Source organism: Mobula birostris, chromosome 14, assembly GCF_030028105.1.
Source record: "Mobula birostris isolate sMobBir1 chromosome 14, sMobBir1.hap1, whole genome shotgun sequence".
In the NCBI taxonomy this organism is placed as follows: Eukaryota; Metazoa; Chordata; class Chondrichthyes; order Myliobatiformes; family Myliobatidae; genus Mobula; species Mobula birostris.
Genome location: NC_092383.1, coordinates 8,062,601 through 8,090,281, shown reverse-complemented (window position 1 = coordinate 8,090,281; position 27,681 = coordinate 8,062,601). Strand labels below are relative to the sequence as shown.

The window sequence follows — 27,681 nt, the reverse complement described above, 5'->3', positions numbered from 1 at the left end:
GACAACGAAAGAAGCCCCTTTCCTTCCTCTCACCCACTCATACACACAGACAGGCCTCTGGGCCTCTAGTCTCCAGTCTCCAGTCTCCAGGCTTTGATCATTGGGCTCCGACCTCCAGACTATCGATTGACCTTCGGGCTTTGAACTTCATTGAATCACCAGTGTACTTAGAAAACACATCAGCCAATCTGTACGTGGGAAGCTGCTATGGATAACAATGTAAGTTAATCAATTATCCATAATAGTTACTGAAAATATTATTTGGTCAGTAAGAGCAAAGAATTGATTGTGGACTTTATGAGGGAACACACACCAGTCCTCATAGAGAGATCAGAAGTGGAAAGAGTGAGCAATTTCTAGTCTCAGGTTGTCAACATCTCTGAGGATCTATCCTGGGTGCAACATATCGATACAGTTACCAAGAAGGTGGACAGAGGCTATATTTCATTAAGAGTTTGAGGAGGCTCAGTATGTCACCAAAGACACTAGCAAATTTCTACAGATGTACCATGGAGAGCATTCTAACTGGTTGCATTGCCGACTGGTCTGGCGGGGAGCTCACTACACAGCTGCAGAAAGCTGTAAACTTAGACAGCCCCATCATGGGGACTAGCCTCTCCAACATCCTCAATGAGTTATGCCTCAACGAGGTAGCATCCATCATTAAGGACCCCCATCACAAAGGACAAGCCCTCTTCTCATTGCTACCATCAGAGCGGAGGAGCCTGAAGACACACACCCAACAATTCAGGTACAGCTTCTTCCCATCTGCCATCAGATTTCTGAATGGACATTGAACATATGAACACTACCCCAATACTTTTTCTTCTCTTTTTACACCACTTATTTAATTTAACTTTTTTAATACATATACTTCTCATTATAATTTAGTTTTTATTACGTATTGCAATGTACTGCTGCTGCATAACAACAAATCTCACGACATATGCCAGTGATATTAAACCTGATTCTGATTCTGAAGGGCAGGTGTTGGGTGGCTAACAGGACCCATCTTCGCTGCCCTCCTTTGAAGTAATGTAATCAAGTTGTACATTTTCCTGTGAGAGTGGATGAGTTTCAGTGTAACTCACTGGGGTCCCAGCTAGCTTTATGTGTTTGTGTGGACTCAAACTCAGAACCCATTACAGAGAGAGGAGAGCACGACCCACCGAGGCACAGCTGGAATAGCTACAGAAGGAACTCCAGGAATTTGTGTTTAATTGGCCGATGGCGTAAGGGAGTCCAAAACCAAGAGTACGGAGTCAGAGGGTTGTGGAACTTGCAGCGGGATCAAACAAAGCTGGCTCAGACAGGGAGAGGCATGGCTTTGTAGAACTTAAACAAGAGCATTGGAGTTTTAGCGCCCAAGAGTACTACAACTATGTTGTGGTTTGGAGGCTTGCATGCCTCAATGACCTGGAGAGCCATGTTGGCTGAAGTCAGGGCTTTATACTTTGGCTTTTGGTGGGGTCACCCATGCCAAACAGGTCAAAGGGTAGAGGCCAGACTAAGAGCGGTCCACTAGTCCTCAGGTTCAGGGGCTCAGCTCAGGGCTAACAACCCTGACTGGTCAAACAAAATTGTTATGGAAGCAGCAATGAACAATCTTTCTACATCGATGGTATTCTGCATCATGTCAGTCTACCCAGGACTTGCATGGCTGACAGTAGTAAAAACTGAGAGGAACCTACAGACATGATGAAGGAAGCTGTGAACAACGCCAGAGATGGAGGACCAATGGCGTAATGGGCAGTGATAATAATCATTGGAGTTTTAAGTTACTGCAAACTGTTCTTTTTAATCTATAATATGTTGTACTACCTAGTCCTCAGAAATATGCAGCTGATAAATCTAAATTACGCAGTTGAAAAACAGTACTCTCTCAATCAGGGACTCAAGTTGTTTACAAAGAATAAAATTGGTAAATTGGTTCATCGTTGTCTTCTCCTCCTTCACAATCATCGTCAGTGCAGGTGCACTACAGGGCAATGTGCTTAACCCCTGCTCGACTCACTTTGTACCTATGACTACGAAGCTAAGCACAGCCCCAATGCTATATTCAAGTTTGCTGGCGAAACCACTGCCGTTGGCTGAATTAAAGTTGGTGCTGAATCAGCATATAGGAGAGAGATTGAAAATCTGGCTGAGTGGTGTCACAACAATAACCTCTCACTCAATGTCTGCAAGACCAAAGAGCTGATTACTGACTGCAGAAGGACTAAACTGGAGGTCCATGAACCAGTTCTCATCAGGTTATCGAAGGTGGAGAGAGTCAGTAACTTTGAATTCCTCGGCATTATCATTTCAGACGATCTGTCCCAGGTTCAGCATATATGCGCTATTAAAAAGAAAGCATAGCAGTGTCTCTAAATACTCACAAGTTTGTGCAGACTTGGTATGACATCTAAAACCAATAAATTTCTAAAGGTGTGCAGTGCGGAGTGTCTTGGCTGGTTAAATCACAGCCTAGTATGGAAACACCAACACCCTTGAACAATTAGGATACGCCCCAATCCATCACAGGGAAAGTCCTCCCCAACACTGAGCACATTTACAAGGAACATTGCCACAAGAAAGCAGCATCCACCATCAAAGACCCCCACCATCTAGGCCATGCTCTCTTCTCACTGCTGCCATCGGGAAGAAGGTACAGGAGCCTCAAGACTCACAACATCAGGTTCAGGAACAGTTATTTCCATTCAACCAGCAGGCTCCTGAACCAGGAACTAATGACGATGATGTATCCTGATGAAGGGTCACAGCCCGATACGTCAACTGTTCATTCTTCTCCATGAATGGTGCCTGGCCTGCTGAGTTCCTCAAGCATTTTGTATGTGTTAATCCATGTCCCTCCTTGCCCTGCACACTCAGGCTTAAAGCCGCTTAAACACCTCTCTCACCTCTGCCTCCACCACCACCCCAAAAGCTCAGTCCAAGCACTCTCTGTGTGGAAACTTACCCTGCACATCCTTTTTAAACATTCACCCCCTCATGGTAAATTCACGCCCTCTAGTATTCAACACTTCTACCCTGGGGAAAAGATTCTGTCTGCCTACCCTATCTCTGCCTCTCAGAATTTCATAGACGTCTCTCAGATTTCCCCTCAGCCTCCAACGCTTCAGAGAAAGCACCCCAGGTGTGTCCACCCTATTAGACCACAAGACCATAAGATATAGGAGCAGAATTGGGCCATTTGGCCCATTGAGTCTGCTCCACCATTTCATCATGGCTGATCCTTTTTTCTATCTCCTCCTCAACCCCAGTTCCCGGCCTTCTCCCTGTAATCTTTGATGCCATGTCCAGTCAAGAACCTCTGCCTTAAATACACCCAACGACCTGGCCTCCACATCTGCATGTGGCAACAAATTGCACAAATTCACCTCCTCAGAAATTCACCACCCCTTTGATCCACCACCTATTGTCTCTGGTTGTCTTGCCTCTGATATGGCCTGACTTGTTGAGTGCATCCGGCATTCTACATTGTGAGGTTTATTAATATTTGTGCAGCTTTTCTCCCAAATACTCAGCTGATACTTGTGCCCAATGCACAGACAGGCTCCAAGTGTCACGAAGGGCATCACTCACTGCATCTCCGTCTTTAGTGACCCCCAGTCTTGCATTTACCCAATGTCATGCTGTGGACACCTGCTTGTTGATTTACAATAGAGCCTGATGATGTACTGTCCAAGGAGATTTACATATTCTTTATTTGCTTGTAGATGTATTTCCATGTGTCAATTTGCATATGCGTGCACATATTTGCATGTATTCACATCTGCATATGTTCTTATTTGCATGTGTGTATATTTGCATATGGGTAGCAAGGTGGAGATATGTCTCTGACTACCAAATGTGTAAGGCACTCCTTGGACAAGGTGTAGCACCTGCTTAGTGCCCACCCCCCCGATCAGGGTCACGTGAAACCACGGGAGCGAGCGCTGGATGGTCGTATGAGCAGCTGGTGCACATCACAAGCCCTGGTAATGCGACCACTGACACCAGGCAGACAATCTCTGAAGAGTATTGATAATAGCTGGGGTCACCCATCTTGTAAAGACACTGCCCAAAAGAAGACAATGGCAAACTACTTCTATAGAAAAATTTGCCAAGAACAATTGTGGTCAAAGAACCATGATCACCCACGTCATACAACACGGCACATAATGATGATGGTGTTGTATATTTGCAGCAACACACATCAAAGTTGCTGGTGAACGCAGCAGGCCAGGCAGCATCTCTAGGAAGAGGTACAGTCGACGTTTCGGGCCGAGACCCCTCGTCGGTACTTGTGTTGTATATATTTGCATGCGTGTCTATGTACATGTCTGTATATTTGCATGTCTATTTATTTTATGTGTGCTAGTGTTTTGTATGTGTGCGTTTGGGCCTTGAGTGCTGTGCGTGTTTGTGCGTCAGATGAACTGGCAGCTGGTTGCTGGAATTTGACCCTGTGGCAAGCCTGATCCTGTCACCACAGCAACCAGAGTATTTATTGCATCCAGAGAGCATTGTTCATTGTGGATTGGAGGACTTTAGACAATAACGAGATAGACAGGGATTATGTCAGGCATTCTCGGATCACACCCAGATCAACAAACACACGGCTAAGAAGTAAGAGAAGAAAACAGTAAGCAGGGAAAGAAAGCACAATGGTAAAATAACTCAGGAGAATGTTTGTGCTTTTGACAAAGTTGCTGGTGTGGACACAATAATTTTCTCTTCCTCTCATTTTCAGGCCAAGTTTCTTACCCAAAATCAAATCCAGGGTGAGTATAACCCTTACTACAAGTTATGTGTTTTCCTTCACCAGTTTTTTTAAAGTGCTTTGAGTTGCCTCCAGTCTGAGGATATGTACCTAGCCTCAGCCCTCTTGTTACACTGAAATCCATGAACTCTCTCCTCAGACTCCTCTGTGTCCTCCCCTCCACTGCAGAACCTGGTCAAACCTCCTTCCTCTTTGAGCTGTCAGTATCTCCTTGTCTCTATTCATTCTTCCTTGATGCAAGGCCTCCTCATTACTAGCACCAGGGAGGAGTTACGGAAATCTGAAGGCATGCACCCAAAATTTTAAGAATGGCTTCTACCCTTCCACCATCAGGTTTCTGAATGGACATTAACTCAACCCGCGAACACTACTTCACCAGTTTTGTCCTCTTTCTCCGCTACTTATTTTCTTCTTCTCTCCCTCTCCCTCTCTGACAAACTTTTACAGATGTGTGTTGAAGAGTATATTGACTGGCTGCGTCACTGCCTGGTGTGGAAACAGCAATGCCTTGAATGGAAAATCCTACAAAATGTAGTGGGTATGGCCCAATCTATCACAGAACAAGCCCTCCCCACCATTGAGCACATCAACATTGTCACAGGAAAGCAGCATCTATTATCAGGGACTCCCACCACCCAGCAGCCAGGCCATGCTCTCTTCTCACTGCTGCCATCAGTATTTGCACAGCTTGTCGTCTGTTGCACACTGACTGAACGCTCAAATTTCATTGATTCTGTTATGGTTATTATTCTATAGATTTATTGAGTATGTCCTCAAGAAAATTATTCTTAGGGTTGTATATGGCGACATATATGTACTTTGATAATAAATTTACTTTGAACTTTGAGAAGGGGTAGGAAAGTGAACCGAAGATGCAGGAACCAGGTTTGGAGGGTAATTAGATGGAAAGGGATGAAATGTGTCAGGGGGGTTAAAGGGAAAACGTTTCAGTGGTTGGAGTTATGCTCTGCACAAAGAAAGGTGCCTGCAATTGTGCTTATACTGTACCTGTCATGAGCCAAACAATTCCAAGGCTCTTCACTAAAGCATCCTTGGATAATAAAGAAAGGAGCAAAAATGGAGACTTTGGAAGGCGAGACCAGGAAACATCAAATAGTGTGAGTGATCAAAAACTATAACAGACTGGGGGCTGAGTGAGTCCTTGTTGCTTGGTCCGTACCAGACAGTTTTACCCTGAATTCCTTGATGACTGTCGGGATGTAGTAGCAGCACCAGTGTGATCTCAGGAGTCAAGTATGATGTTCTTCAAAGGGGTTATTCCCTGAATGAAGAGTGCCTGTGTGTAACTATGTTTAAAGTAGGGAGGCTGATGCACGGGCAACCACCAAATGACCCTTGACAGATCGGGCTCAGCCTCCAGTGGCATGGAAAGCAAGGCAACTAGGGTCCCGTATCTGCTGCAGCCTTCCTCTTCTTCACTGCCATGTGATGTGTCATCATCTTCTGCCAGCTCCACAATTGCGATCTTGGTTGGATTGCCCTTTGAATGGAAGCTCCCCCTTGACCTTGGGTGACCCTACCTGGAGCTAAGCTACAGACAATGTGGCTCTTGAGCTCTCAGGAGCTCACAAGGCTCTCCACCACAACAAGGTGAGGATCTTCGGAGTTGTAGATCAGGACACGGGTGCTTTTTGACACTGGACGCTCGATCCAAAGTGCCTCAGTCATGGGGAAGCCTTTTCTATTGATCATACCATTTTCACAGACAACCTGCCGTTCCTGGACCAGATGCAGGATTATTGAGTAAGTGCCTGAGAAAACACTCCTGGCTGAGAACTCTACTGCCGAGAGAAGGCCACACTTTCAGAGCTGTCTATACCGCAGGGTGTGTCAAATTAAGGATGTGAGTGATCCCAAACAGGAAATGCTCCTGGTCTCCTGGTCAATCTGCAACCACTCAACCAGGCTGATGGATTAGAATCCAGGGATCCTTTCATGTTCTTTAAATTCCAACTGGTGTCCCAGATCTAATCAGTACAGCCTGGATCAGTAATCAGTTCAGCTCCTATTGAACAAGCTGCTTGACCAGGTTGGGGTGGTGGGGTGGAGGTACATCTCTACCAAAGGAGGTGTAAGGCATTCCTTCCCTCCGCTAGTCTGCAGATCACCTTGGACAAGGTGTAGCACCAGCTTAGCCTCCCCTGTCATGGTCATGTGAAGCCATGGGAGCAGGTGGTGGATGGTCGTATGAGCACCTGGTGCTTGTCACAAGTCCTGGTTATGCGACCACTGATACCAGGCAGACAATCTCTGAAGAGTATTGGAAATGGCTAGGGTCACCATCTTGTAAAGACCCTGTCCAGAAGAAGTCAATGGCAAACCACTTGTGTAGAAAAATTTGCCAAGAGCAATCATGGTCATGAAAAGACCATGACTGCCCACATCATACGACATGGCGCATAATGAACGAAGCTCAACCATCCATCGAAGGTCAAGGTCAACTTTGTTGTCATATACACATGGCAATGAAAAATTTAATTGCGGCAGCAACATTCACAAAAATTATCTAAGAAAGGACACAATTAGTCCATTTCAGGGCAAAATAATCAAAGTGGTTGTGGTGTTGTTATACTGAGTTAGTGATTAGGATTGTGCTGATTGGTTCAAGAACTGAATGGCTGAAGGGAAGAAGCTGCTGATGAACCTGGTGGTGAAAGACTTTAGGCTTCTGGACCTCCTGCCCTATGGCAACTGTAAGCAGATGGCATACCCCAGATTTGATGATGGATGTTGCCTTCTTGACGCAGCACCTCCTGCAGATACTATCAATGGTGAGGAGAGACGTACCTGTGTTGTACTGGGCAGAGTCCACAACTCTCTGAAGCTTCTTACATTCCTGACTTCAATTTACCATACCAGACCATTTTGCAGCCAGTCAGGATACTTTCAGCAGTATTTCGACAGAAGTTTATTAGTGTATTTGGTGTCATTCTGAGCCTTCTAAGAAAGTAGAGTCATGGCAAGCCTTCCCTGCACTGGCCCCAGGACAGTTCATCCAATATTTCAACAGCCAGGAGTTTAAAGCTGTCGACTCTCGTCACTGTGGATCCCCAGTGTAGACTGGCACATGTTCACCTTCATCAGAATCAGAATCAGCTTTATTATCACTGGCATAAGTCATGAAATTTGTTGGTTTACAGTGAAATACATAAAAAATAATAGAAGTTACAATATGAAATATATTAAAAATGAATAATTAGTGCAAAAAGAAAGAATAATAGTTTAGATTAGATTAGATTATGAGGACACTCAGTCCTCACTTATTGTCATTTAGAAATGCATGCATTAAAAAATGATACAATGTTCCTCCAGAATGATATCACAGAAACACAAGACAGACCAAGATTAAAACTGAAGTAGTGTTCATGGGTTCAGAATTCTGATGGCAGAGGGGAAGGAGCCATCTTGAAGATTAAAGTTTTAAAGAAATTAGCTTTGTTTAAAGTTAGCTCTCCTATCAGATTCCTTCCTCTCCAGCCCTTTATCTTTCCTACTCACCTAGCTTCACCTATCACCTTCCAGCTACCCTCCTTCTCCTCCACCCCCACCTTTATATTCAGGCGTCTCCCCCCTTCCTTTCCACTCCTGAAGAAGGGTCTTGGCCCGAAACGTCACCTGTTTATTCATTTCCATGGATGCCGCCTGACCTGCTGAGTTCCTCCAGCATTTTGTGTGTGTTGCTCTGGATCTCCAGCATCTGCAGACATTCCAGTGTTTACGATTAGCTTTACTTGTCATACATGCACGAGACAAGGAAACACACAGTAAGATGCATCATTGCGTCAATGACCAACACAGTCCGAGGATACGCTGGAGCAATGGGGGGGGAAGCAACCAGCGAGTTTCACCATGCTTCCAGCTCCAATGTAGCAAGACCACAACTTCCAGGCTCTAGCCAGAGTGTCCTTGGAAATTGAGAGGAAACTGAAACACACAGAGGAAACCCAAGCGGTCACGGGGGGAGTGGACAAACACCTTACGGACAGTGGCAGGAAAACCTCCACCTTCCTGAAGTCATCAATCGGGCCTTTAGTTATATTGTCCACTTACACCCTTCCTGTGATGTGAGTGGGCACTCATGGACCCAGCCCCGTCCACTTCACCATTGCTGCATCCATTGGATGATGGTTTCCCCAATTCCCACTGGATGAGACAGGTTCCCTACCCACCCCACATTATCCCACAGGAGTCACACCTCGAATTAAAAGCTCCAATCTCCATGGGGTCAGATTGTCAGGAGAGGAGCTGGCAGTGGTGAGTACCAAAACTCTGAGCCATTGGTAATCAGGGGACAGGAATCTGAGGTGTTCTGCAGCGGTGGTGGGAAAGAAACTACAACAAGTTCATTAAACATAATGCATGGTATTCCTTATACTGAGACTAACAGAAACAATTACACCCAGAGGCATTTAATCAGGTGAAAGGGAACAGTTTTGTAGATTAGTGACATATCAAATTGCTTCGGGCTCTGCTTTGTTGTGGTCCCTTTGATAACTGTCAGAGGTAATTTATTATTGAGTTCAGGACACCCGATCCTACCAGCTGGATGCAGCTTTGAAAGAGGACATCTTCAAACGGCAATGCCTCAAAAAGGCGCCATCTATCATTAGGGACCCCCGCCACCCAGGACTTGCCCTCTTCTCATTTCTACCATCAAGGAGGGGGTGCAGGAGCCCGAAGGCACACACTCCGAGTTTTTGGAACGGCTTCTTCTCCTCCGCCACCAGATTTCTGAATGGGGCAATGAACCCATGTACGCTACCTCACTATTTCTGTTGCTCTGTTTTTGCACCACTTGTTTCATTTCAGAATCAGAGTCCGAATGAGGTTTATGTTGGCGAAATTTGTTGGTATGCAGCAGCTGTACATTGTAATATATAATAACAAAAAACTATAAATTACAGTAAGAAGTATATATATATTTAAGAAATTAAATTAAATAAGTAGTTCAAAAAGAGAAAAAAAAGTAGTGAGGAGGTGTTCATGGGTTCAATGTTCATTCAGAAATCTGATGGCTTCTATTCCATATATATATATTTTTTTAATCTTATATAGTTTTATTGCAATTTATAACTTTATAATTATGTATCGCACTGTACTGCTGCTTCAAAACAACAAATTTCACAATACTATTCCAGTAGTATTAAACCTGATTCTGATTCTGAAATGAGAAGTGGAAGTGGGTTCTGTTTGGAGAGTGAAACCTTTGACTTTTATATTAAAAAATAAACCTCCATCATCTCAAAATGAAGCCCAATTTGTTACTGGTCAATAGCCTAGAGGGCTTTCAGAAGCAGAGGGACTATAATTATCTGGTGTCTCGGGCCTGGATGGGACATGAGGAATCGGAGTCCTCAACATGAACTAGACTGATCCCAGCATGAGTTCAGATGGAGACACGAACGACTGCAGATGCTGGAATACAGAAAGAAAACAAAATGCTGGAAGACCTGCCCAATGCTTTACAGCACCAGTAACTGAGGTTCAATTCCCACCACTGCCTGTAAGGAGTTTGTACGTTCTCCTGGTGACCACACACGTTTCCTCCAGGTGCTCTGGTTTCCTCTCACAGTCCAAGGACGTACCGGTTGGTAAGCTGATTGGTCATTGTAAATTGTCCCGTGATTCAGCTAGGGTTAAATTGGGGGGTTGCTGGGCAACACAAACCAAAGGGCTAGAAGGGCCTATTCCATGTTGTATCTCAATAAATAAATGAATAAATAAGTAAACTCAGCAAGTCAGACAGTATCTGTGGAGGAAAATAGGCAGTTGACGTTTTGGGTTAAGACCCTTCATCTGGACTGAAAGCTAGAGGGGAGCCACCCAGTATAAAGAGGTGGAGGGAAGGGGGGGTCAAGTTTAATTATTTTTTCTCTTTAGGTGACACAGTGGTATAACACGCCAACAACCCAGGTTCAATTCTGCCACTGTCTATAAGGAGTTTGCTCATTCTCTCCGTGACCACGTGGATTTCCTTTGGCTACTCTGGTTCCCTCACACATTCCAAAGATGTATGGATTAGTACATTCATGGGTGTTATTGGGCAGCATGGACTCATAGGGACAAAGGGCCTGGTATCGTGCTGTATCTCTAAACACATTCATTCACTCTTTAATAACGTCACACAGAGAATAGTGCATAAAGATACGGGTGGGCAGTTAATATATGAAATATTACATTCTGGATATATTACATTAGCCATAAGAATTGCCTTACATGGGTTTCTTTGGAAGTCAACTCTGTTATGAAATTTTCCATTATTTCTTTACTTGGATCCTCGCTTCCTTTATCTTTAAATAAACTAACTGACAAGGTGGTGGTCAAACATACTTTGAGGATTTGCTTACAGTTTAGAAAACATTTTGGTTTATTGAGATTCTCCCTCTCAAGTCCCATCTTCTCTAATTGTTCTTTTAAATCATCTTTAATTGACTTATCTTTTAAAGAATGGGATAAATTGGGTATTCAACGATTTCAAGAGTTGTTTGATGGGGGGAATCTCTCTTCTTTTGTGCAACTTTCAACGAAATTTAACCTTTCCAATACCCACTTTTTTTGATACTTACAGATTAGAGATTTTTCAAGATCTCAATTACATACATTTCCTACAAGTCCAGATAAGAATGTAATAGATACAATTTTTAATCTGAAACCCTTTGACAACGGTTCAATATCTTACATTTATGGTCTACTGTTGGGACTGAAAAAGGCCTCTTTAAATAAAATTAAAGGAGACTGGGAAAAGGATTTACAGATTTTCATATCTGAAGACAAATGGAAGATTATTTTTAAATTGATTAATTCTTCATCATTATGTGTTCGTCACTTTTTATTACAATTCAAAGTGGTACGTAGAGTTCATATTTCTGAAGACAAGGCCTCTCGTTTCTACGCAGATAATTCCCCTTACTGTGATAGCTGTACTAATGGAGTGGCCACACTACTTCATGTGTTTTGGACATGTCCAAGCCTTGAAAAATTTTGGAAAGATGTACTTCAAATTTTTTCTGTACTTTTCAATGTTAGTTTTAAGCCCAATCCTTTGGCTCCCATGTTTGGTGTTGTCGAGGATAGTGCAACTAAACTGAAGCCATTTAATTTGCGGGTATTGGCCTTTATGTCTCTTATGGCCAGGAGGGTGATCTTGCTCAAGTGGAAGGAGGCTGCCCCGCCCACTCATGTTCAATGGCTATCTGATGTTATGTTGTACCTTGATCTAGAGAAGATTCGCTGTTCGATTTCTGATTCTAAACATGATTTTCTAATGTCATGGGGACCCTTTCTGAATTATTTTCATAATCTTTGAACTGTTATTAAAGTATGGATCTGAGCCATTATTATTATAATATTATATGGTGAGGTATTTCTTTTTTTTCTCTTCTCTTTTTTTTACTAACCAGCTCATTTTGGTAGTGGGGGTAGATTTCTTTTAATAAAATATAATTATTTTATTTTATTTCATTTCATAATTCAATCTTTTTTTTCTACATGATTGATTTGGGATATGGGATACTGTGATCGTATTACTGTGATTTAAATGTAACGTAATTTGTATTACTTGTATCCTTATGAATTTTGTATTTGTATTTATGCAATTTATATAATATTAGTAAAACTATTGAAAGAAAAAACAAGGTACGGGTACACCAACACACTGAAAATAATGCCGGCAGATTTTGAAAGTGTAGATAAAAGTGTACAGAAAGTAGTGGATACAGACCAGCCCATCATGGTAAAGCCCTCCCCATCGTTGAGCACTTCTACAAGGAATAAGCATCCATCATCAAGAACCCCCATCATCCAGACCGTGCTCTCTTCTCGCTGCTGTCATTGGGAAGGAGGTTCAGAATAGGGGAAAAAAATTGCTGAAATAGATCACCAGTGAATTGCATTATGGGGCATAGCGGTTAGCACAACACTGTTACAGTGCCAGCAACCCGGCTTCAATTTCTGCAGCTGTCTGTAAGGAATTTGTACGTTCTGCTTGTGACCGCCTGGGTTTCCTCCTGGGGCTCCTGTTTCCAAAGGGCATACGGTTGATTGGTCACATGGGTGTAATTGGGCTGTGTAGGTTTGTTGGGCCGTGCTGTATCTCCAAATCAATAAAAATGAAAACCAGCTGGCAGGCGACAGGTGGGTCCAGCTGAGGAGGGGTGAGCATCGATCATAGAACAGTACAGGACGATACAGAGGGAAGAGTGGGAATAGCAACAGAGGCTTGGAGGTAGGACGTGGGAGTGTCAGAGGGATGCACCAAACCTAACGGATGCCTGCCTATTTCAGTTCATCTTCCCATCTCCATTCGGACATGATGGTCCACAGCCTTTTCTCTTCCCACAATGAGGCCACTCTCAGGACAGAGGAGTAACACCTCTTATTCCGTTTGGGTAGCCTCTAACCCAAGCATGAACAGTGATTGCTCTAACTTCTAGTAATATCTCCTCCTCTCTCTTTTTCTATTCCCCATCCTGGTTTTTCTCTCACCCCTCCTCCTCCCCATCACCTCTGTCTGGTACCCCTCTTCCTTCCCTTTTTCCCCATGGTCCAATCTTCTCTCCTATCAGATTCCTTCTTCTTCAGCCATTTACCTCTTCCACCTGTCACCTCCCAGCTTCTTACTTCACCACCCACCTTCCCCCACCCCCCTCACCTGGCTTCACCTATCACCTGCCAGCTTGTCATCCTTCACCACCACCCATTTTCTTGTTCTGGCTTCTTCCTCCTTCCTTTCCAGTCCTGATGAAGGACCTTGGCCCAAAGCATCAACTGTTTATTCCTCACCACGGACGCTGCCTGACCTGCTGAGGTCCTCAGTCATTTCATGTGCGTTGCTGGGATGATAAACAGAAATATTTAGCCCAGGGGTTCCCAACCGTTTTTATGCCATGGGCCAAAACCATTAAGAAAGAGGTCCATGGAGTCTAGATTGAGAGCCCTTGACTTAGCCCAAAATTAAACCTCCTTCCTATAAACTATTGTTAAATCCTCAGTGACTATGTACTTCACCCAGCTTGCTCCTGCGGTATATATATTTGAAATGAAAGCCATACTGACTTCACCTGACATGTAATCATATCTCTACAAATGCCTGTCAGATGTAGACTGCTCTCATGTAGCAATTAAGTTGTAGATGGCCTCAGTGTTTGCAGCGACCAGATATTGTAGTGTATAGATACAGAGGTAACATCAATCATACCCGCTCCTTACCAGGATAAAACGTGGACCAAAGCGGCCCTGCTGTAACAGCGCGTCTCACGTGTAGGGAGGCCTTGCAAGGCAGCTGACTGCTCGTGTTGTGACTCACCCCATCTTGTCTCCTCAGAATTCAGAGAATGCTTCTCCCTGTACGACAAAAAGCGGAAAGGCAAGATCTCTTCTGGGGACCTGATCACGGTGTTGCGATGCCTGGGGACCAGCCCCACTCCCGGCGAGGTGGAGAGACATTTGCTGCACCATAACATAGGTACCTCCGACTTTCCCGTGGGGCGGCACGGCCGCCTAGCGGTTAGCGCGTCGCATTACTGCGCCAGCTTTCACTGATGGTGGTTCAATTGCTGCCGATGCCTGTAAGGAGACTGTACGTTCTCCGCGTGACCGTGTACCTTTCCTCGGGGGGCTCCAGTTTCCATCCACATTCCAACAACTTACGGTCAGGGTGAGTTGTGGGCATGCTGGGTTGGTGCTGGGAGAACAGCGGCACATACGGGCTGCCCCTAGGTCATATTCGGACTGGTCATTGGCCATTCTATGTTTTTGAAGTACATGAAGGTTTGCGGGAAGAAGGCTGGAGACTGGGGCAGCGGGGGAATTGGATCAACCATGATGAAACAGCAGATCAAACTCGATGGGCCAAATGGCCTAATTCTGCTCCTATGTCTTATGGTCTTAATAGACAAATAAAGCTAATTGGTGAATTTTTCTCGAGTTACAGCACAAGCCAGGCCATTCAGCCCAATGAAACTCTGCCAGCATTTCTCTGTTGAGCACCTTGACACTTTTTCTGGCCCGGTCCTGCCCCTTCTCTCTTCGCTGTCTTCCACCTGAACATATCTCTACCAACCCTCACAGCTCCTTCCCCGGGGACTGAGACTCATATGGTTTCAGTATATTCGGCTCTGACGCAGGGTTTTGACCCGAGATGTTGACAGTGCCTTTCCTCCTACAGATGCTGTTCGGCCTCCTAAGGTTCACCAGAGATTGTTTGTAGCTCCATATTCTAAGCCCTCCCTCAATATACATCTTTCTCCTAAATTACCAGTTAGGTTTATAAGTGGCAGACTTCTGGGTTAGGAAAGCCTAATCCTAACAAAGGGAAGCATAGAGATAAGGGGGAATTTCTTTAGTCAGAAGGTGGTGAATCTGTGCAATTCATTGGGTTCGTTTAAAGCAGAGGTTGACAGGTTCTTGAATAGTAAGGGCAACAAGGGTTATGGGGAGAAGGCAGGAGAATGGGATTGGGAGGGATAATAAATCAGCTATTATTGAATGGTGGAGAAAACTCAATGTGCTGAATAGCCTAATTCTGCACCTATGTCTTATGGTCTTATTTTGGCTGATCAACTCCTTTTAACAATCTTAAACTGTCAGCTTTCCTGGTGAAGAGAACTCAGCATAATCCGTCTTCCTTAATAATTGCAGCCGTTTAATTTTTATGATTTGTATACTTTTCTTGCACCTTCAAGTTCAAATTTAATTGTCACTCAACCATACATGAACACCCATGAATAGAGCCAAATGAAACAGTGTTCCTCCCGGGCCATGGTGTAAAACACAGTATCAACAGTCACACACAGCACATGGCACGTATATCACATATAAGATATCAGTAAAATACAGTTACAAAAAAATATATAGTCCAAGTCCCTGAGTTCATGAAGGTTGCAGCAGTCTGTAGACAAACACAGTACAGCTTGCTTTCTGATCAGCAAACACTAGGGGGCAGCATGGACGTTGTGCCATGGTGCTTCCAGGACCATCTGACTCCAACAGCTCCTCCTGGTGGCTGCAAACAGGCGACACTGCGGCTTGAGACTTAGCCCTCGCTACAACCGAGGCCAAACATCTTCCCCGCTGTATAACACAATAAACCAATAAATTGGATTTGTAATACTCCAAACCACAAATGTCCCACTGTGACTGCGTGGGTTTCCTCCGGGTGCTCCAATTTCCTCCCACAGTCCAGAGACGTACTGGTTCATTGGTTAATTGGTAATTTGATTAGATTGTTCTGTGATTAGACAAGGGTTAAACCCGGGGGTTGCTGGACGGCACGGCTCGAAGGGCTGCAAGGGCCTATTCCACATTGCATCTCAATAAATAAATAAATTAATTAATTAATATAAAAACAGGGTCTTGCAATCACTAGAAAAGTGACAAAGGCATTCACCCGCTGTGAGACTGCACACCACCTTTGCGCACTGAAGCCTCTCTGTCGCAGGCAGCATCGCGGTCGGCACAAAGTCCAGCTCCTTTAGTTTCTCTGCCAATGAGTGACTCGCTGATGGGATGCTTTAAGTTCTTAATGTTCAGCAGGGTCTTACAATCATAAAAAAAAATGTTTAAAAAAGATAATAGCACCTTTGGTTGACCCTATAGAAGCCGCTGCATTGGAGCGTGCCACCTTCTTACCAGAAGCAAGATAAGTCCTGTAAGGCCTGTGAATCCTCTGTGTAAAATGTTGAGCAGAATCGTTCGCTCAACCCCTTGGTGTGGCCTAACCAGGACTCTCTTGGCAATGTCACTTCAGAACCTGGATCCTTGGCAGCAGAAGGGACATTGCAGTGATCATGGCTTGCACAGCAGGGATGATTTGAAAGATCAGAAGTAGAAAAGTGCAGAGCAGAGGAGATTACAGAGATAGGGAGAGATGATGAAGAAAGGATGAGAATTTTAAAACCAAACTGTTGCTTAACAGTTCAGCACAGACGATGATGGGTGAATGAGAATTAGTTTGGGAGTTAGCATACGTTCGGCACAATGGCACAGCTGGTAGAGCCATTGCTTCTCAACACCAGAGACCTGGGTTTGATCCTGAGCTCAGGTACAGTCTGGGTGGAGTTTGCACATTCTCCCTTCCACTGCAATCAGGCTCTTAAACCAAAGGAGATAATTTCACTCAACTTCACATGCCCCATCACTGAAGTGATCCTACAACCAATGGACTCACTTTCAAGGACTCTTCGTCCCACGTTCTCAATATTTATAGCTTATTTATTTATTATTACTATTATTTCTTCTTTTGGTATTTGCACAGTTTGTTGTCTTCTGCACTCCGGTCAAATGCCCAAGTTGGGTGGTGTTTTATTGATTCTGTTATGGTTATTATTCGTTAGATTTATTGAGTATGCCTGCAAGAAGATGAATCTCAGGGTTGTATGTGGTGACGTATATGTATGCTGGTAATTGACTTACTTTGAAAGTTGACTGCACAGGTTTCCACCAAGTGCTTCAGTTTGAGAGGGTCAGTAGATTTATGGGCGGCAGTAAGTGTCCCTTAGTGTTTTGGTGAGTTCTAGAATCGGGAATGGAGGGAGGGAGTTGATGGGAGTGGGGGGAGTGAAATGGGATTAATGAAGGACTAGTGTAAATGGATTGATGGCCAGCATGGATTTAGTGGACTGAATGGCCTGCTTTCATGCTGTTTCTCGGTGACTATGAATGGAGAGATTACTGAGCAGATGCTACTGAAGCATGATGAAGTGAGAGCTGAGATCTCCTGTTCCGATAACGCTCCAGCAGATAAAAACCTACTGGAATCCCACTTCACAAGACGTGGCACGTGGGAATATGTGCGTATGTCAATAGGGAGAGAAGGAGGGGAACAGCACGGTAATGGAGACACATGCCTAGACTCAGAGGCTACTGGGACAGGTGAGGCTGGTGTAGAGCTGGTCACCTTGGATTCCTTGTATTTTCCATAAGACCTGAGGACATATGAGCAAAATTAAGCCATTTGGCCCATCAGGTTTGTTCCACCATTCCATCATGGCTGATTCATTATTCCTCTCAACCAGCGGTTCCCAACCTGGAGTCCACCGGATCCCTTGGTTATTGGTAAGGCTGCATGGCATAGAAAGTTTGGGTACCCCTGCTGTCAACCCTGCCTTCACCTCATAATCTTTGACACCCTTCCTCATCAAGAATTTGTCAATCTCCGGTTTAAATATACCCGATGACTTGGCCTCCACAGCTGTCTGTGGCAATAAAGTCTACAGGCTAAAGAAATTCTTACTCAACTCTGTTCGAAAGGGATGTCCATCTTTCCTGGTGCTGTGCCCTCTGATCATAGACCCACCCACTATTGGAAAAATCCTCTCTGAGTCTGCTCTATCTACACTACTCAATAGGTTTCAATGAGATGTCCCCTCATTCTTCTAAACTCCAGTATGTACAGGGCCAGAGATATCAAAAGTTATTCACATGTTAACCCTTTCATTCCTGGCACCAGAACGCAGTGGTGAGCTGGATTTCTCAACCTTTCTCACCATCATCCACCAACAACAGCAGCAAGAGGACCCAGGGAGAGAGATCCTGGACGCCATGTTAATGGCAGACAAGGAGAAAGCAGGTTTCATCACCGCCACCGAGCTGAGGACCAAGCTGACGCAGATGGGAGAGAAACTGACCAACAGGGAAGGTGAGCAAACAAGGCAAATCACCTACAGAGTTATCAGCTTCTCAGAGAAAGATTTGCATTTATACACAGTGGCCACTTAATAAGATACCTCCTGTACCCAATAAAGTGGCCACTGAGTGTATGTTCGTGCTGAAGCCCAGCCTCTTCAAAGTTCGACGTGTTGTGCCTTACGTAATGCTCTTCTGCACACCACTGTTGTAACACAGTGGTTATTTGAGTTACTGTCAGCTTGAAGCAGTCTGACCATTCTCCTCTGACCTCTCTCATTAATAAATTGCTTTTGCCCACAGAACTGCTGCTCACTGGATGTTTCTTGCAGCATTCTCTGTGAATTCTAGAGTCTGTTGTATGTGAAAATCCCAGGAGATCAGCAGTTTCTGAGATACTCAAACCACCCCATCTGGCACCAACAATCATTCCATGGTCAAAGATCACATTGCTTTCCTACTCTGATGTTTAGTCTGAACAACAACTGAACCCCTTCACCATGTCAGCATGTTTTTATGCATTGAGTTGCTCCCACGTGATTGGCTGATTAGATATTTGCATTAATGCGCAGGTGTATAGGTGTACCTAATAAAGTGGCCACTCAGTGTATATCATATTCAACACGCTCAGGAGGTTCAACAATCTCTTACTACCGATGTGCCACCTTTAGTCGTCAATGTGGTAATGTAGGAAATTGGCAACCAATTTGTACACAGCAAGATCCCACAGACAGGAGCACTAAAACAGATCGTTAGATTAAGATTTCATCTTTATCGTAAACACATGCACAAAAGGGCTGCAGGAACTCAGCAAGTCAGGCAGCATCTATGGAGAAGAATAAACAGTCAACATTTTGGACTGAGACTCTTCATCAAGTCTGAAACATCAACTGCTTATCCCCTCTATTATTGCTGACTGACTTGCTGAGTTCTTCTAGCATTTTGTTTGTGTGTGGCTCAAGATTTCCTACATCTGTAGAATGGTGGTTGTCCACCATGTCCAATGATGGCAGGAAACCTGTGGGGGAGAGATTTTAAAGTGGAAAAGGCACTGGGCAAGTTCCACTCTCTCGGCCTCAGAAGTCCAGATCTAGTGATACAAACAAGCGTCACAAACTGGCGTCTTTTTTGGCTGCAGTGGATGACCATGACGTCTTCTGTGCCTTGTCGTGCCCTTTGCTCCCCACGCAGCATAGCAGTAACCCCTTTATTAACCGTTAGATCTCACTGTCGAGCTCATCCGCGCAGTCTGCTGGAGCTGGCTTCGCATGCTAGGACAGGCGAGGCCCCTGGCTACCTTCACCAGGTCTAGCCCACCAGTCGAAGCGGTGCACTGGGGTGTGGCCGCTGTCGCGTGCAAACAGATAGATTGAGAGATTAGGACTTTATCTTTGTTGTAAAAGAGACTAACACCAGTGGGGTAGAAACTGCCCTTGTCCTTTAGGCTTTTATACCCTCTATCCGATGGAAGAAGGGAGAGGAGAACATCCAGGGTAGTAGGGGTTCTTGAATACGCTGGATGTTTTCCCGAGACAGTGGGAGGTGTAGAGAAAGTCAATAGAGAGGAGGTTGATTCTCACGAGAGACTGGTCATCAGTTTGGTTCACACGCTCAAGTCTCTGGAGCAAGCCTTGAGTCCCAGATGTTCCAGCCCGCAACGCAAGCACGATGCAGTGGCTGAAAGCCTCTTGGCTCATGAGGCCTCTAATTGCAGTTTCCACACACCCGGGAACCTCCCGTACCACGTCCCATACCCGGTAAAGCAATGACAACTTTGGTAAAGGGTCAGGACCAACAATGGGCCATCTGGTGTCTATGGGAGACATCCCAACAAGTGGAGTGGAGTAGGTTGGGAATGTTAGGACAGAAGGGTGGGGCTGTGGGATTAACTTTGATCTCATTAAATTAACCAAATAACTTCTGGATAAGTAGCATTGACTATACCTTGTATGCAGCAGCAATGATAAAGATGTATTGGTCTTGAGCTAAGCTCTGTACGTAGAGTCATAGAGCACTACGGCACAGAAACAGGTCCTTTGGCCCATCTAATCCATACCAAGATGCTATCTTGCCTAGTCCTGTCGATTAGCACTCAAACCATAGACCTCCATACCCCTCCCATCCTTGTACTCATCCAAACTTCTCTTAAATGTTCCAATCAAACCAGCATCCACCACTCCCACTGGCAGCTCATTCCACACTCACACCACAATCTGAGTGAAGAAGTTCCCCCTCAGGTTCCCCTTAAATATTTTCACCTTTCACCCTTGACCTATAGCCTCTAGTTCTAGTCTCATCCAACCTCAGTGAAAAAAAAGCCTGCTTGCACTTATCTCTCAATACCCCTCATAATTTTGAATACCTCCATCAAATCTCTCCTCATTCTCCTATGCTCCCGGGAATAAAGTCCCAACTTTTTCAAAGATGTTTGTAAATTTTCTCTGCACTCTTTCAACCTTATTGATAATCTTTCCTGTAGGTAGTTAATCAGAACTGCAAACCATACTCCAAGTTAGACCTCACCAACATCTTGTACAACTTCAACATCCCAGCTCCTGTATTCAGTACTTTGATTTATGAAGGCCAATGTGCCAAAAGCTCGCTTTACAACCTTACGTACTTGTGATACTACTTTCAAGGAAGTAAGGATCTGTATTCCCAGGTCCCCCTGATCTACCACACTCCAAATTCGACGTCAGCAGTGTCTTATGCAACTTTAACATAACATCCCAACTCTTGTACTCAACACTTTAATTTCTTCTTTTAGTTGATGAGCTGCTGCAGGAAGCCAACGTTGCCCCGAATGGAATTGTGAAATACAGGGACTTCATCCATACAATGCTTCTGCCACTACCAGATTACTGAACTTCCAATGAACCCTACTCATCAACCCCCGTCTCCTCGTCATTTCTCCGCTCGTCCGTCTGCTGTCTGACTGGGGATTAGTTCCCTCTCCAAGATGAGAACTTCCTAAATTGACCTTTGAATCCACTTTGTTCCCCATCAACTGTGCCCAGCTCTCTGGCGACCATCCAGATCTCTGTCCTCCTTTGCCCTGGGGGGAGATGATGGGCATGTTGTGAGGGGGAGGGGGGGGTGCAATAAAATGGTATTCGTCTAGGATGAGTCGAAATGGATATTTGATGATTTTAGTGCAGGCAGTGAGTGGAACAGACTGTTTCCATTCTTATGACTCAATGATTAACATCACCACTGCACTCCATGTTCTGAACGCAATGTATTATCAGCATCACTTTGTCCTATGGCCAGGTAACGGTAAATATATTAATAATAAAACATAAACTGAAAAACAAAGGCATTTGTCTCTCATTAAATCAATACTCCACAGCAGTCTGGGCTCCCAGGAACCAGCGTGGAAGCAGTGGCTCAACGCTCGGATGGGAGTGATGGCTGCAAGATACTGTGCAGTCGCTGGAAATCCAGACCAACACACACACACACACACACACACACACACAGTAAATGCTGGAGGAACTCAGCAGGTCAGGCAGCATCTGTGGCAATACACAAACAGTCGACACTTCAGGTCGAGACCCTTCTTCAGGACTGGAAAGGCCGGAGTGAGAAGGTTGGAGGAGGGGAAGGGGTACAAGCTGGAAAGTGATCGGTGAAGCCAGGTGGGTGGGGGAGTAAATAAGATTCATGGGGAGGGGCTTTGGGGTTCTAACACTTTTACTGTCACTCTTTCTTTGGGGCACTGCTGCTTTCGCTGACATTAAATGCACCTTTTGAAACCCATCACCTCTCCCTTGTGCCCCTCCTGCTTCCCTTTCTCCCACGGTCCACTCTCCATATAACCATATACTGTAACCATATAACAATTACAACACGGAAACAAGCCATCTCGGCCCTTCTAGTCCATGCCGAACGCTTACTCTCTCCTAGTCCCACCGACCTGCACTCAGCCCATAACCCTCCATTCCTTTCCTGTCCATATACCTATCCAATTTTATTTTAAATGACAACATCGAACCTGCCTCAACCACTTCTGCTGGAAGCTCATTCCACACAGCTACCATTCTCTGAGTAAAGAAGTTCCCCCTCATGTTACCCCTAAACTTTTGCCCCTTAACTCTCAACTCATGTCCTCTTGTTTGAATCTCCCCCACTCTCAATGGAAAAAGCCTATCCACGTCAACTCTATCTATCCCCCTCATAATTTTAAATACCTCTATCAAGTCCCCCCTTAACCTTCTATGCTCCAAAGAATAAAGACCCAATTTGTTCAACCTTTCTCTGTAACTTACTAGATGAAACCCAGGTAACATTCTAGTAAATCTCCTCTGTACTCTCTCTATTTTATAGAACATAGAATAGTACAGCACAGTACAGGCCCTTCAGCCCACAATGTTGTGCCAACCCTCAAACCCTGCCTCCCATATAAGCCCCCACCTTAAATTCCTCTATATACCTGTCTAGTAGTCTCTTAAACTTCACTAGTGTATCTGCCTCCACCACTGACTCAGGCAGGGCACTCCACGCACCAACCACTCTCTGAGTAAAACACCTTCCTCTAATATCCCCCTTGAACTTCCCACCCCTTACCTTAAAGACATGTCCTCTTGTATTGAGCAGTGGTGCCCTGGGGAAGAGGCGCTGGCTATCCACCCTATCTATTCCTCTTATTATCTTGTACACCTCTATCATGTCTCCTCTCATCCTCTTTCTCTCCAAAGAGTAAAGCCCTAGCTCCCTTAATCTCTGATCATAATCCATACTCTCTAAACCAGGCAGCATCCTGGTAAATCTCCTCTGTACCCTTTCCAATGCTTCCACATCCTTCCTATAGTGAGGTGACCAGAACTGGACACAGTACTCCAAGTGTGGCCTAACCAGAGTTTTATAGAGCTGCATCATTACATCACGACTCTTAAACTCTATCCCTCGACTTATGAAAGCTAACACCCCATAAACTTTCTTAACTACCCTATCCACCTGTGAGGCATCTTTTGTTGACATCCTTCCGATAATTCGGTGACCAGAACCTCCTTTCCTATGAGGTTCCTTTCTCTCAGCCCATTATCTTTTCTACTTATCATTAGTTCAATAGTTCTATTTAATATCAGATAATCATATACAATATACTTCCTGAAATTCTTGTTCTTTGCAAACATCCATGAAAACAGAGGAGTGTGCCAAAGAATGAGTGACAGCTAAACATTAGAACTCCAAAACCACCCCCACTCCTCTCTCCCACACACAAGAAGCAGCAAGACAATGACTCCCCCATCATCAAAAAGCATCAGCACCCTCCACCGAGCACTCAAGTATGCAACAAAGCATCAATAAAGACACAGACTTGCAGTACCCCAAAGACTACTCGTTCACCCAGTAATTCAACATGCCACAGGCTCGCTCGCTCGCGCTCTCTCTCTCTCTCTCCCTCCCTCCCTAACAAGGGAATGAGAGGTGTCCACATTTCACAGCAAGAGGGAAGACATAACAAACAACTCATTGATTTGCGGTGTTAAACGTCTGTTGTGTCTCTTTTTCCGAGCTCTATGCCCAGAGAGTCAGCCCCAGAAAGGCACAGATCTCTGGACACACAACTCACGGCCGGTGAAGAGAAGAGGTAAGAGAGTAGAGTGGGGAATGGAAGAAGAGGGAAGGGGGAGGGTGGAAAATGAACAGAAGCTAGACGAATCAATGTTCATACCATCAGGTTGGAGGCTACCCAGGCAGAATATGACGTGTTGCTCCTCCAGCCCGGGAGTGGTCTCACCATGGCAGTAAAGTAGGCCATGGACATGTCGGAATGGGAATGGGATTGGGATTGGGATTAAAATGGTTGGCCACTGAGAAATTCTGCTTTTTGTGGTCACCCAATCTACATCAGATCTCACCAATATAGAGGAGGTCGCTTTGGGAGCACCAGATACAATACACAACCACAACAGATCCACAAGTGACGTGTTACCTCATCTGGAAGGACTGTTTGGGGCCCTGAATGGAGGTGAGGAAGGAGGTGAATGGGTAGTTGTTTTCTTGCAGGGTGAGTGCCAGGAGGGAGATTAGTGGATTTAGAGATTAGGTCTTTATTCTTTGGAGCATAGAAGGTTGAGGGGGGACTTAATAGAGGTGTTTAAAATTATGAGGGGGATTGATAGAGTTGACGTGGTTAGACTTTTTCCATTGAGAGTGGGGAAGATTCAAATAAGAGGAGATGGGTTGAGAATTAGAGGACAAACGTTTAGGAGTAACATGAGGGGGAACTTCTTTACTCAGAGAGTGGTAGCTGTGTGGAACAGGCTTCCAGCAAAAGTGGTTGAGGCAGGTTCGATGTTGTCCTTTAAAGTTAATTTGGATAGATATATGGACAGGAAAGGAATGCAGGGTTATGGGCTGAGTGTAGGTCAGTCGGACTAGGATAGGGTAAGAGTTCGGCATGGAGTAGAAGGATCGGCATGGCCTGTTTCCGTGCTGTAATTGTTATATGGTTATATGATGAATGGACAAGGGAATCACCGAGACAGTGATGCCTGCGGAATGTGGAGAGTTGGGGGGGGGGAGAGGGAAAGATGTGTTTGGTGGTAGGGTTCTTCTGGAGATGGAGAGAATGATGTGTTGAATGCAGAGCCATATTGGGTGATAGGTGAGGACAAGAGGAACTATCTCTGTCAAGACGGCAGGAAGATGGGGTGAGGCAGATATCCGGGTGACGGAGGAGATGTGGGTGAAAGCAGCATCAACAATGGGCCATTGTCCTCACTAAACACATCCTTACATCCCCTCCCTTCTCTCTGATTTCCACAGTGATGACTCCTTCCGTGATTCCCTTGTCCATTCATCCCTCCCCACTAATCTCCCTCCTGGCACTTATCCTTGAAACTGCACCTGCCCATTCACTTCCTCCCTCACCCCCAGTGATTTTCTTCTTACATATGAACAATATGAACATTTAAAAGACTTTTAGGCAGCTACATGGATAGGAAAGGATATGGGCCAAATGCGGGCGGATGAGGCTAGTTTGGTGGGCACCATGGTTGGCATGGACAACTTGGGCCAAAGGGCCAGTTTCCAGGCTGTCTGGCTCTATAATGTAATATTTTGTATTAAATTATATATTTTATATTTGATTATAAACACGGAACATAGAACATTACGGCACAATACAGACACTTTGGCCCATGGTGTTGTGCCAGTCTAAGATCTTTTTTTTTCTTTTTCCAATCTTTTTATTAAGTTTCAAAATTAATAAACATAACAATAATAGTAATGATACAAAGAGATCGGGATTACCTTAATATCAGTTAACATGTACAAGCACAGATTCCAAGTAACAAATATAGTTTAGCCTCCCAATCTCATAGTAAGTAGCTATGAAAAAGATATTTTATAGAAAAGAAAAAAACCCTAAGCTGAAAAAAAACAACTAAATTTAAAAAAAACAAAGGTTGGGTTGTCATATTACATCGGCTAAAATTATTATTTGTCATTAACTCTGCTCCTCTATACATGGACAAAAAATTACTACAAAGAATTCAGAAAGGGTCAACTTACCTCATATGAAAATACTGAATCAATGGCCTCCAAGTTTCTTCAAATTTAACCAAAGGATCCATAGTACCGCTCCTAATTTTTTCCAAGTTTAGGCATGCAAGTTTAATTGTTTGGGAAAACCATTGAAATGTAGTGGGGGGACTAGAATCTTTCCATTTAAGTAAAATGGATCTTCTGGCTGTTAATGTAACAAATGCAATTAGACGACAAGCTGACGAGGATGAATGACTAGACTCTATCACTGGTAGTCCAAAAATTGCAGTAATAGGATGAGGTTGTAAATCAATATGCAGAACTACTGAAATAATATCAAAAATATCTTTCCAATATTTTGCTAGAACAGGACAAGACCAGAACATATGTGTCAAGGAAGCTACCTCAGAATTACATCTATCACGAACAGGATTTATATGGCAGTAAAATCGAGCTAACTTATCCTTGGACATATGAGCCCTGTGAACCACCTTAAATTGTATCAAGGCGTGTCTGGCACACATTGAAGAAGTATTAACTAGTTGAAGAATTTTCTCCCATTTCTCTGTAGATAAAGATATTTGAAGTTCTCTTTCCCACTCATTCTTAATTTTATCAAATGTACCTAGATGTATTTTCGTAATCAGATCATAAATAATTTCTATTAAACTCTTCTGATAAGGGTTTAAACCTAAAAAATTTTCTGTATCTTCAATTTGATGCGATATCGGAAAGGTAGGTAAAGTAGCGTTCAGAAAGTTTCTTATCTGTAAATATCTGAAAAAGTGTGATCTAGGCAAATTCTATTTATTAGACAACTGTTTAAAAGACATAAAACAATCATCCATGAATAAATCATGAAAACATGTTATTCCTTCTGTTTTCCATAGAAGAAAAGCTTTTAGCAATTAGAATAGAGAAGGTACTACCAGAAATTGTTTCCGAAGATCAGACAGGATTTATTAAAAATCGTTACTCACATTTTAATGTTAGGATGCTAATGAACATTGCATACACTACTTCCATCTAAAACTCCAGAATGTGTTTTTTCGCTTGACACTGAGAAGGCGTTTGCCAGACTTGAATGGGAATATTTATTTAATATACTTGAGAAATTTAATTTCAGCTCAAAATTTATATCCTGGATTCAATTGATGTATCATACACCTCTGGCTGCTGTATTTACCAGCAATCAGAGATCCCCCTTTTTCAGGCTTTTTCGAGGCAGTAGATAGGGCTGTCCTTTAAGCCTTTTACTATTTGATATTGCCCTGAAGCCCTTGGCAATTGCTATTTGTGATTCACCTAATATATTTGGCATTACTCGTGGGAATGGGACACATAAAGTATCACTATATGCAGATGACCTGTTACTATATATCTCTAACCCACAGAAATCCATTCCTGCAGTAATAACACTATTTGCTCAGTTTAGTAGTTTTTCTGGTTATAAACTGAATCTTGATGAGAGTGTGCTTTTTCCATTAAATATGCAAATTCCAATTTATAGACAATCACCATTTAGATTAGTTACTGATCATTTTATTTATTTGGGTGTTAAAATTACTAAGAAGCGTAAGGATCTATTGAAAGTTAATTTTTTACCCTTAATTGATCATGTTAAACCACTGTTTACTAAATGGTCCCCATTGTCCTTATCTTTGATTGGTTGAATTAATACTATTAAGATGATTATTTTACCTAAATTTCTGTATCTATTTCAGGCGGTATCAATTTTTATCCCCAAATCTTCTTTTGATATTATTGATTCTAAAATT

General features: G+C 43.8%; 1 protein-coding gene across 2 annotated transcripts; it reads left to right on the top strand.

The window, feature by feature from the left end:
- Positions 1–4,515: 4,515 nt before the first annotated feature.
- LOC140209436 (calmodulin-like protein 4) lies at positions 4,516–21,712 on the top strand. Of its 2 annotated transcripts, XM_072277684.1 has the most exons (5): positions 4,516–4,652; positions 4,736–4,766; positions 14,109–14,249; positions 18,234–18,422; positions 21,177–21,712. In XM_072277684.1, exons 1-5 carry the CDS (start codon positions 4,650–4,652, stop codon positions 21,272–21,274), a joined length of 462 nt encoding a protein of 153 aa, XP_072133785.1. In that variant the 5' UTR covers positions 4,516–4,649; the 3' UTR covers positions 21,275–21,712. The 2 variants fall into 2 exon arrangements, with proteins under 2 accessions (XP_072133785.1, XP_072133786.1); XM_072277685.1 differs by lacking the exon at positions 14,109–14,249.
- Positions 21,713–27,681: the final 5,969 nt, after the last annotated feature.

What these genes read in the sequence shown, in the direction of transcription:
- LOC140209436 (XM_072277684.1), top strand. An exon ending in TTTGCTGCACCATAACATAG is followed by an intron (nt 14,250 to 18,233) that starts GTACCTCCGACT and finishes TCCTGGCACCAG; the next exon opens with AACGCAGTGGTGAGCTGGAT. An exon ending in GAAACTGACCAACAGGGAAG is followed by an intron (nt 18,423 to 21,176) that starts GTGAGCAAACAA and finishes TTCTTCTTTTAG; the next exon opens with TTGATGAGCTGCTGCAGGAA.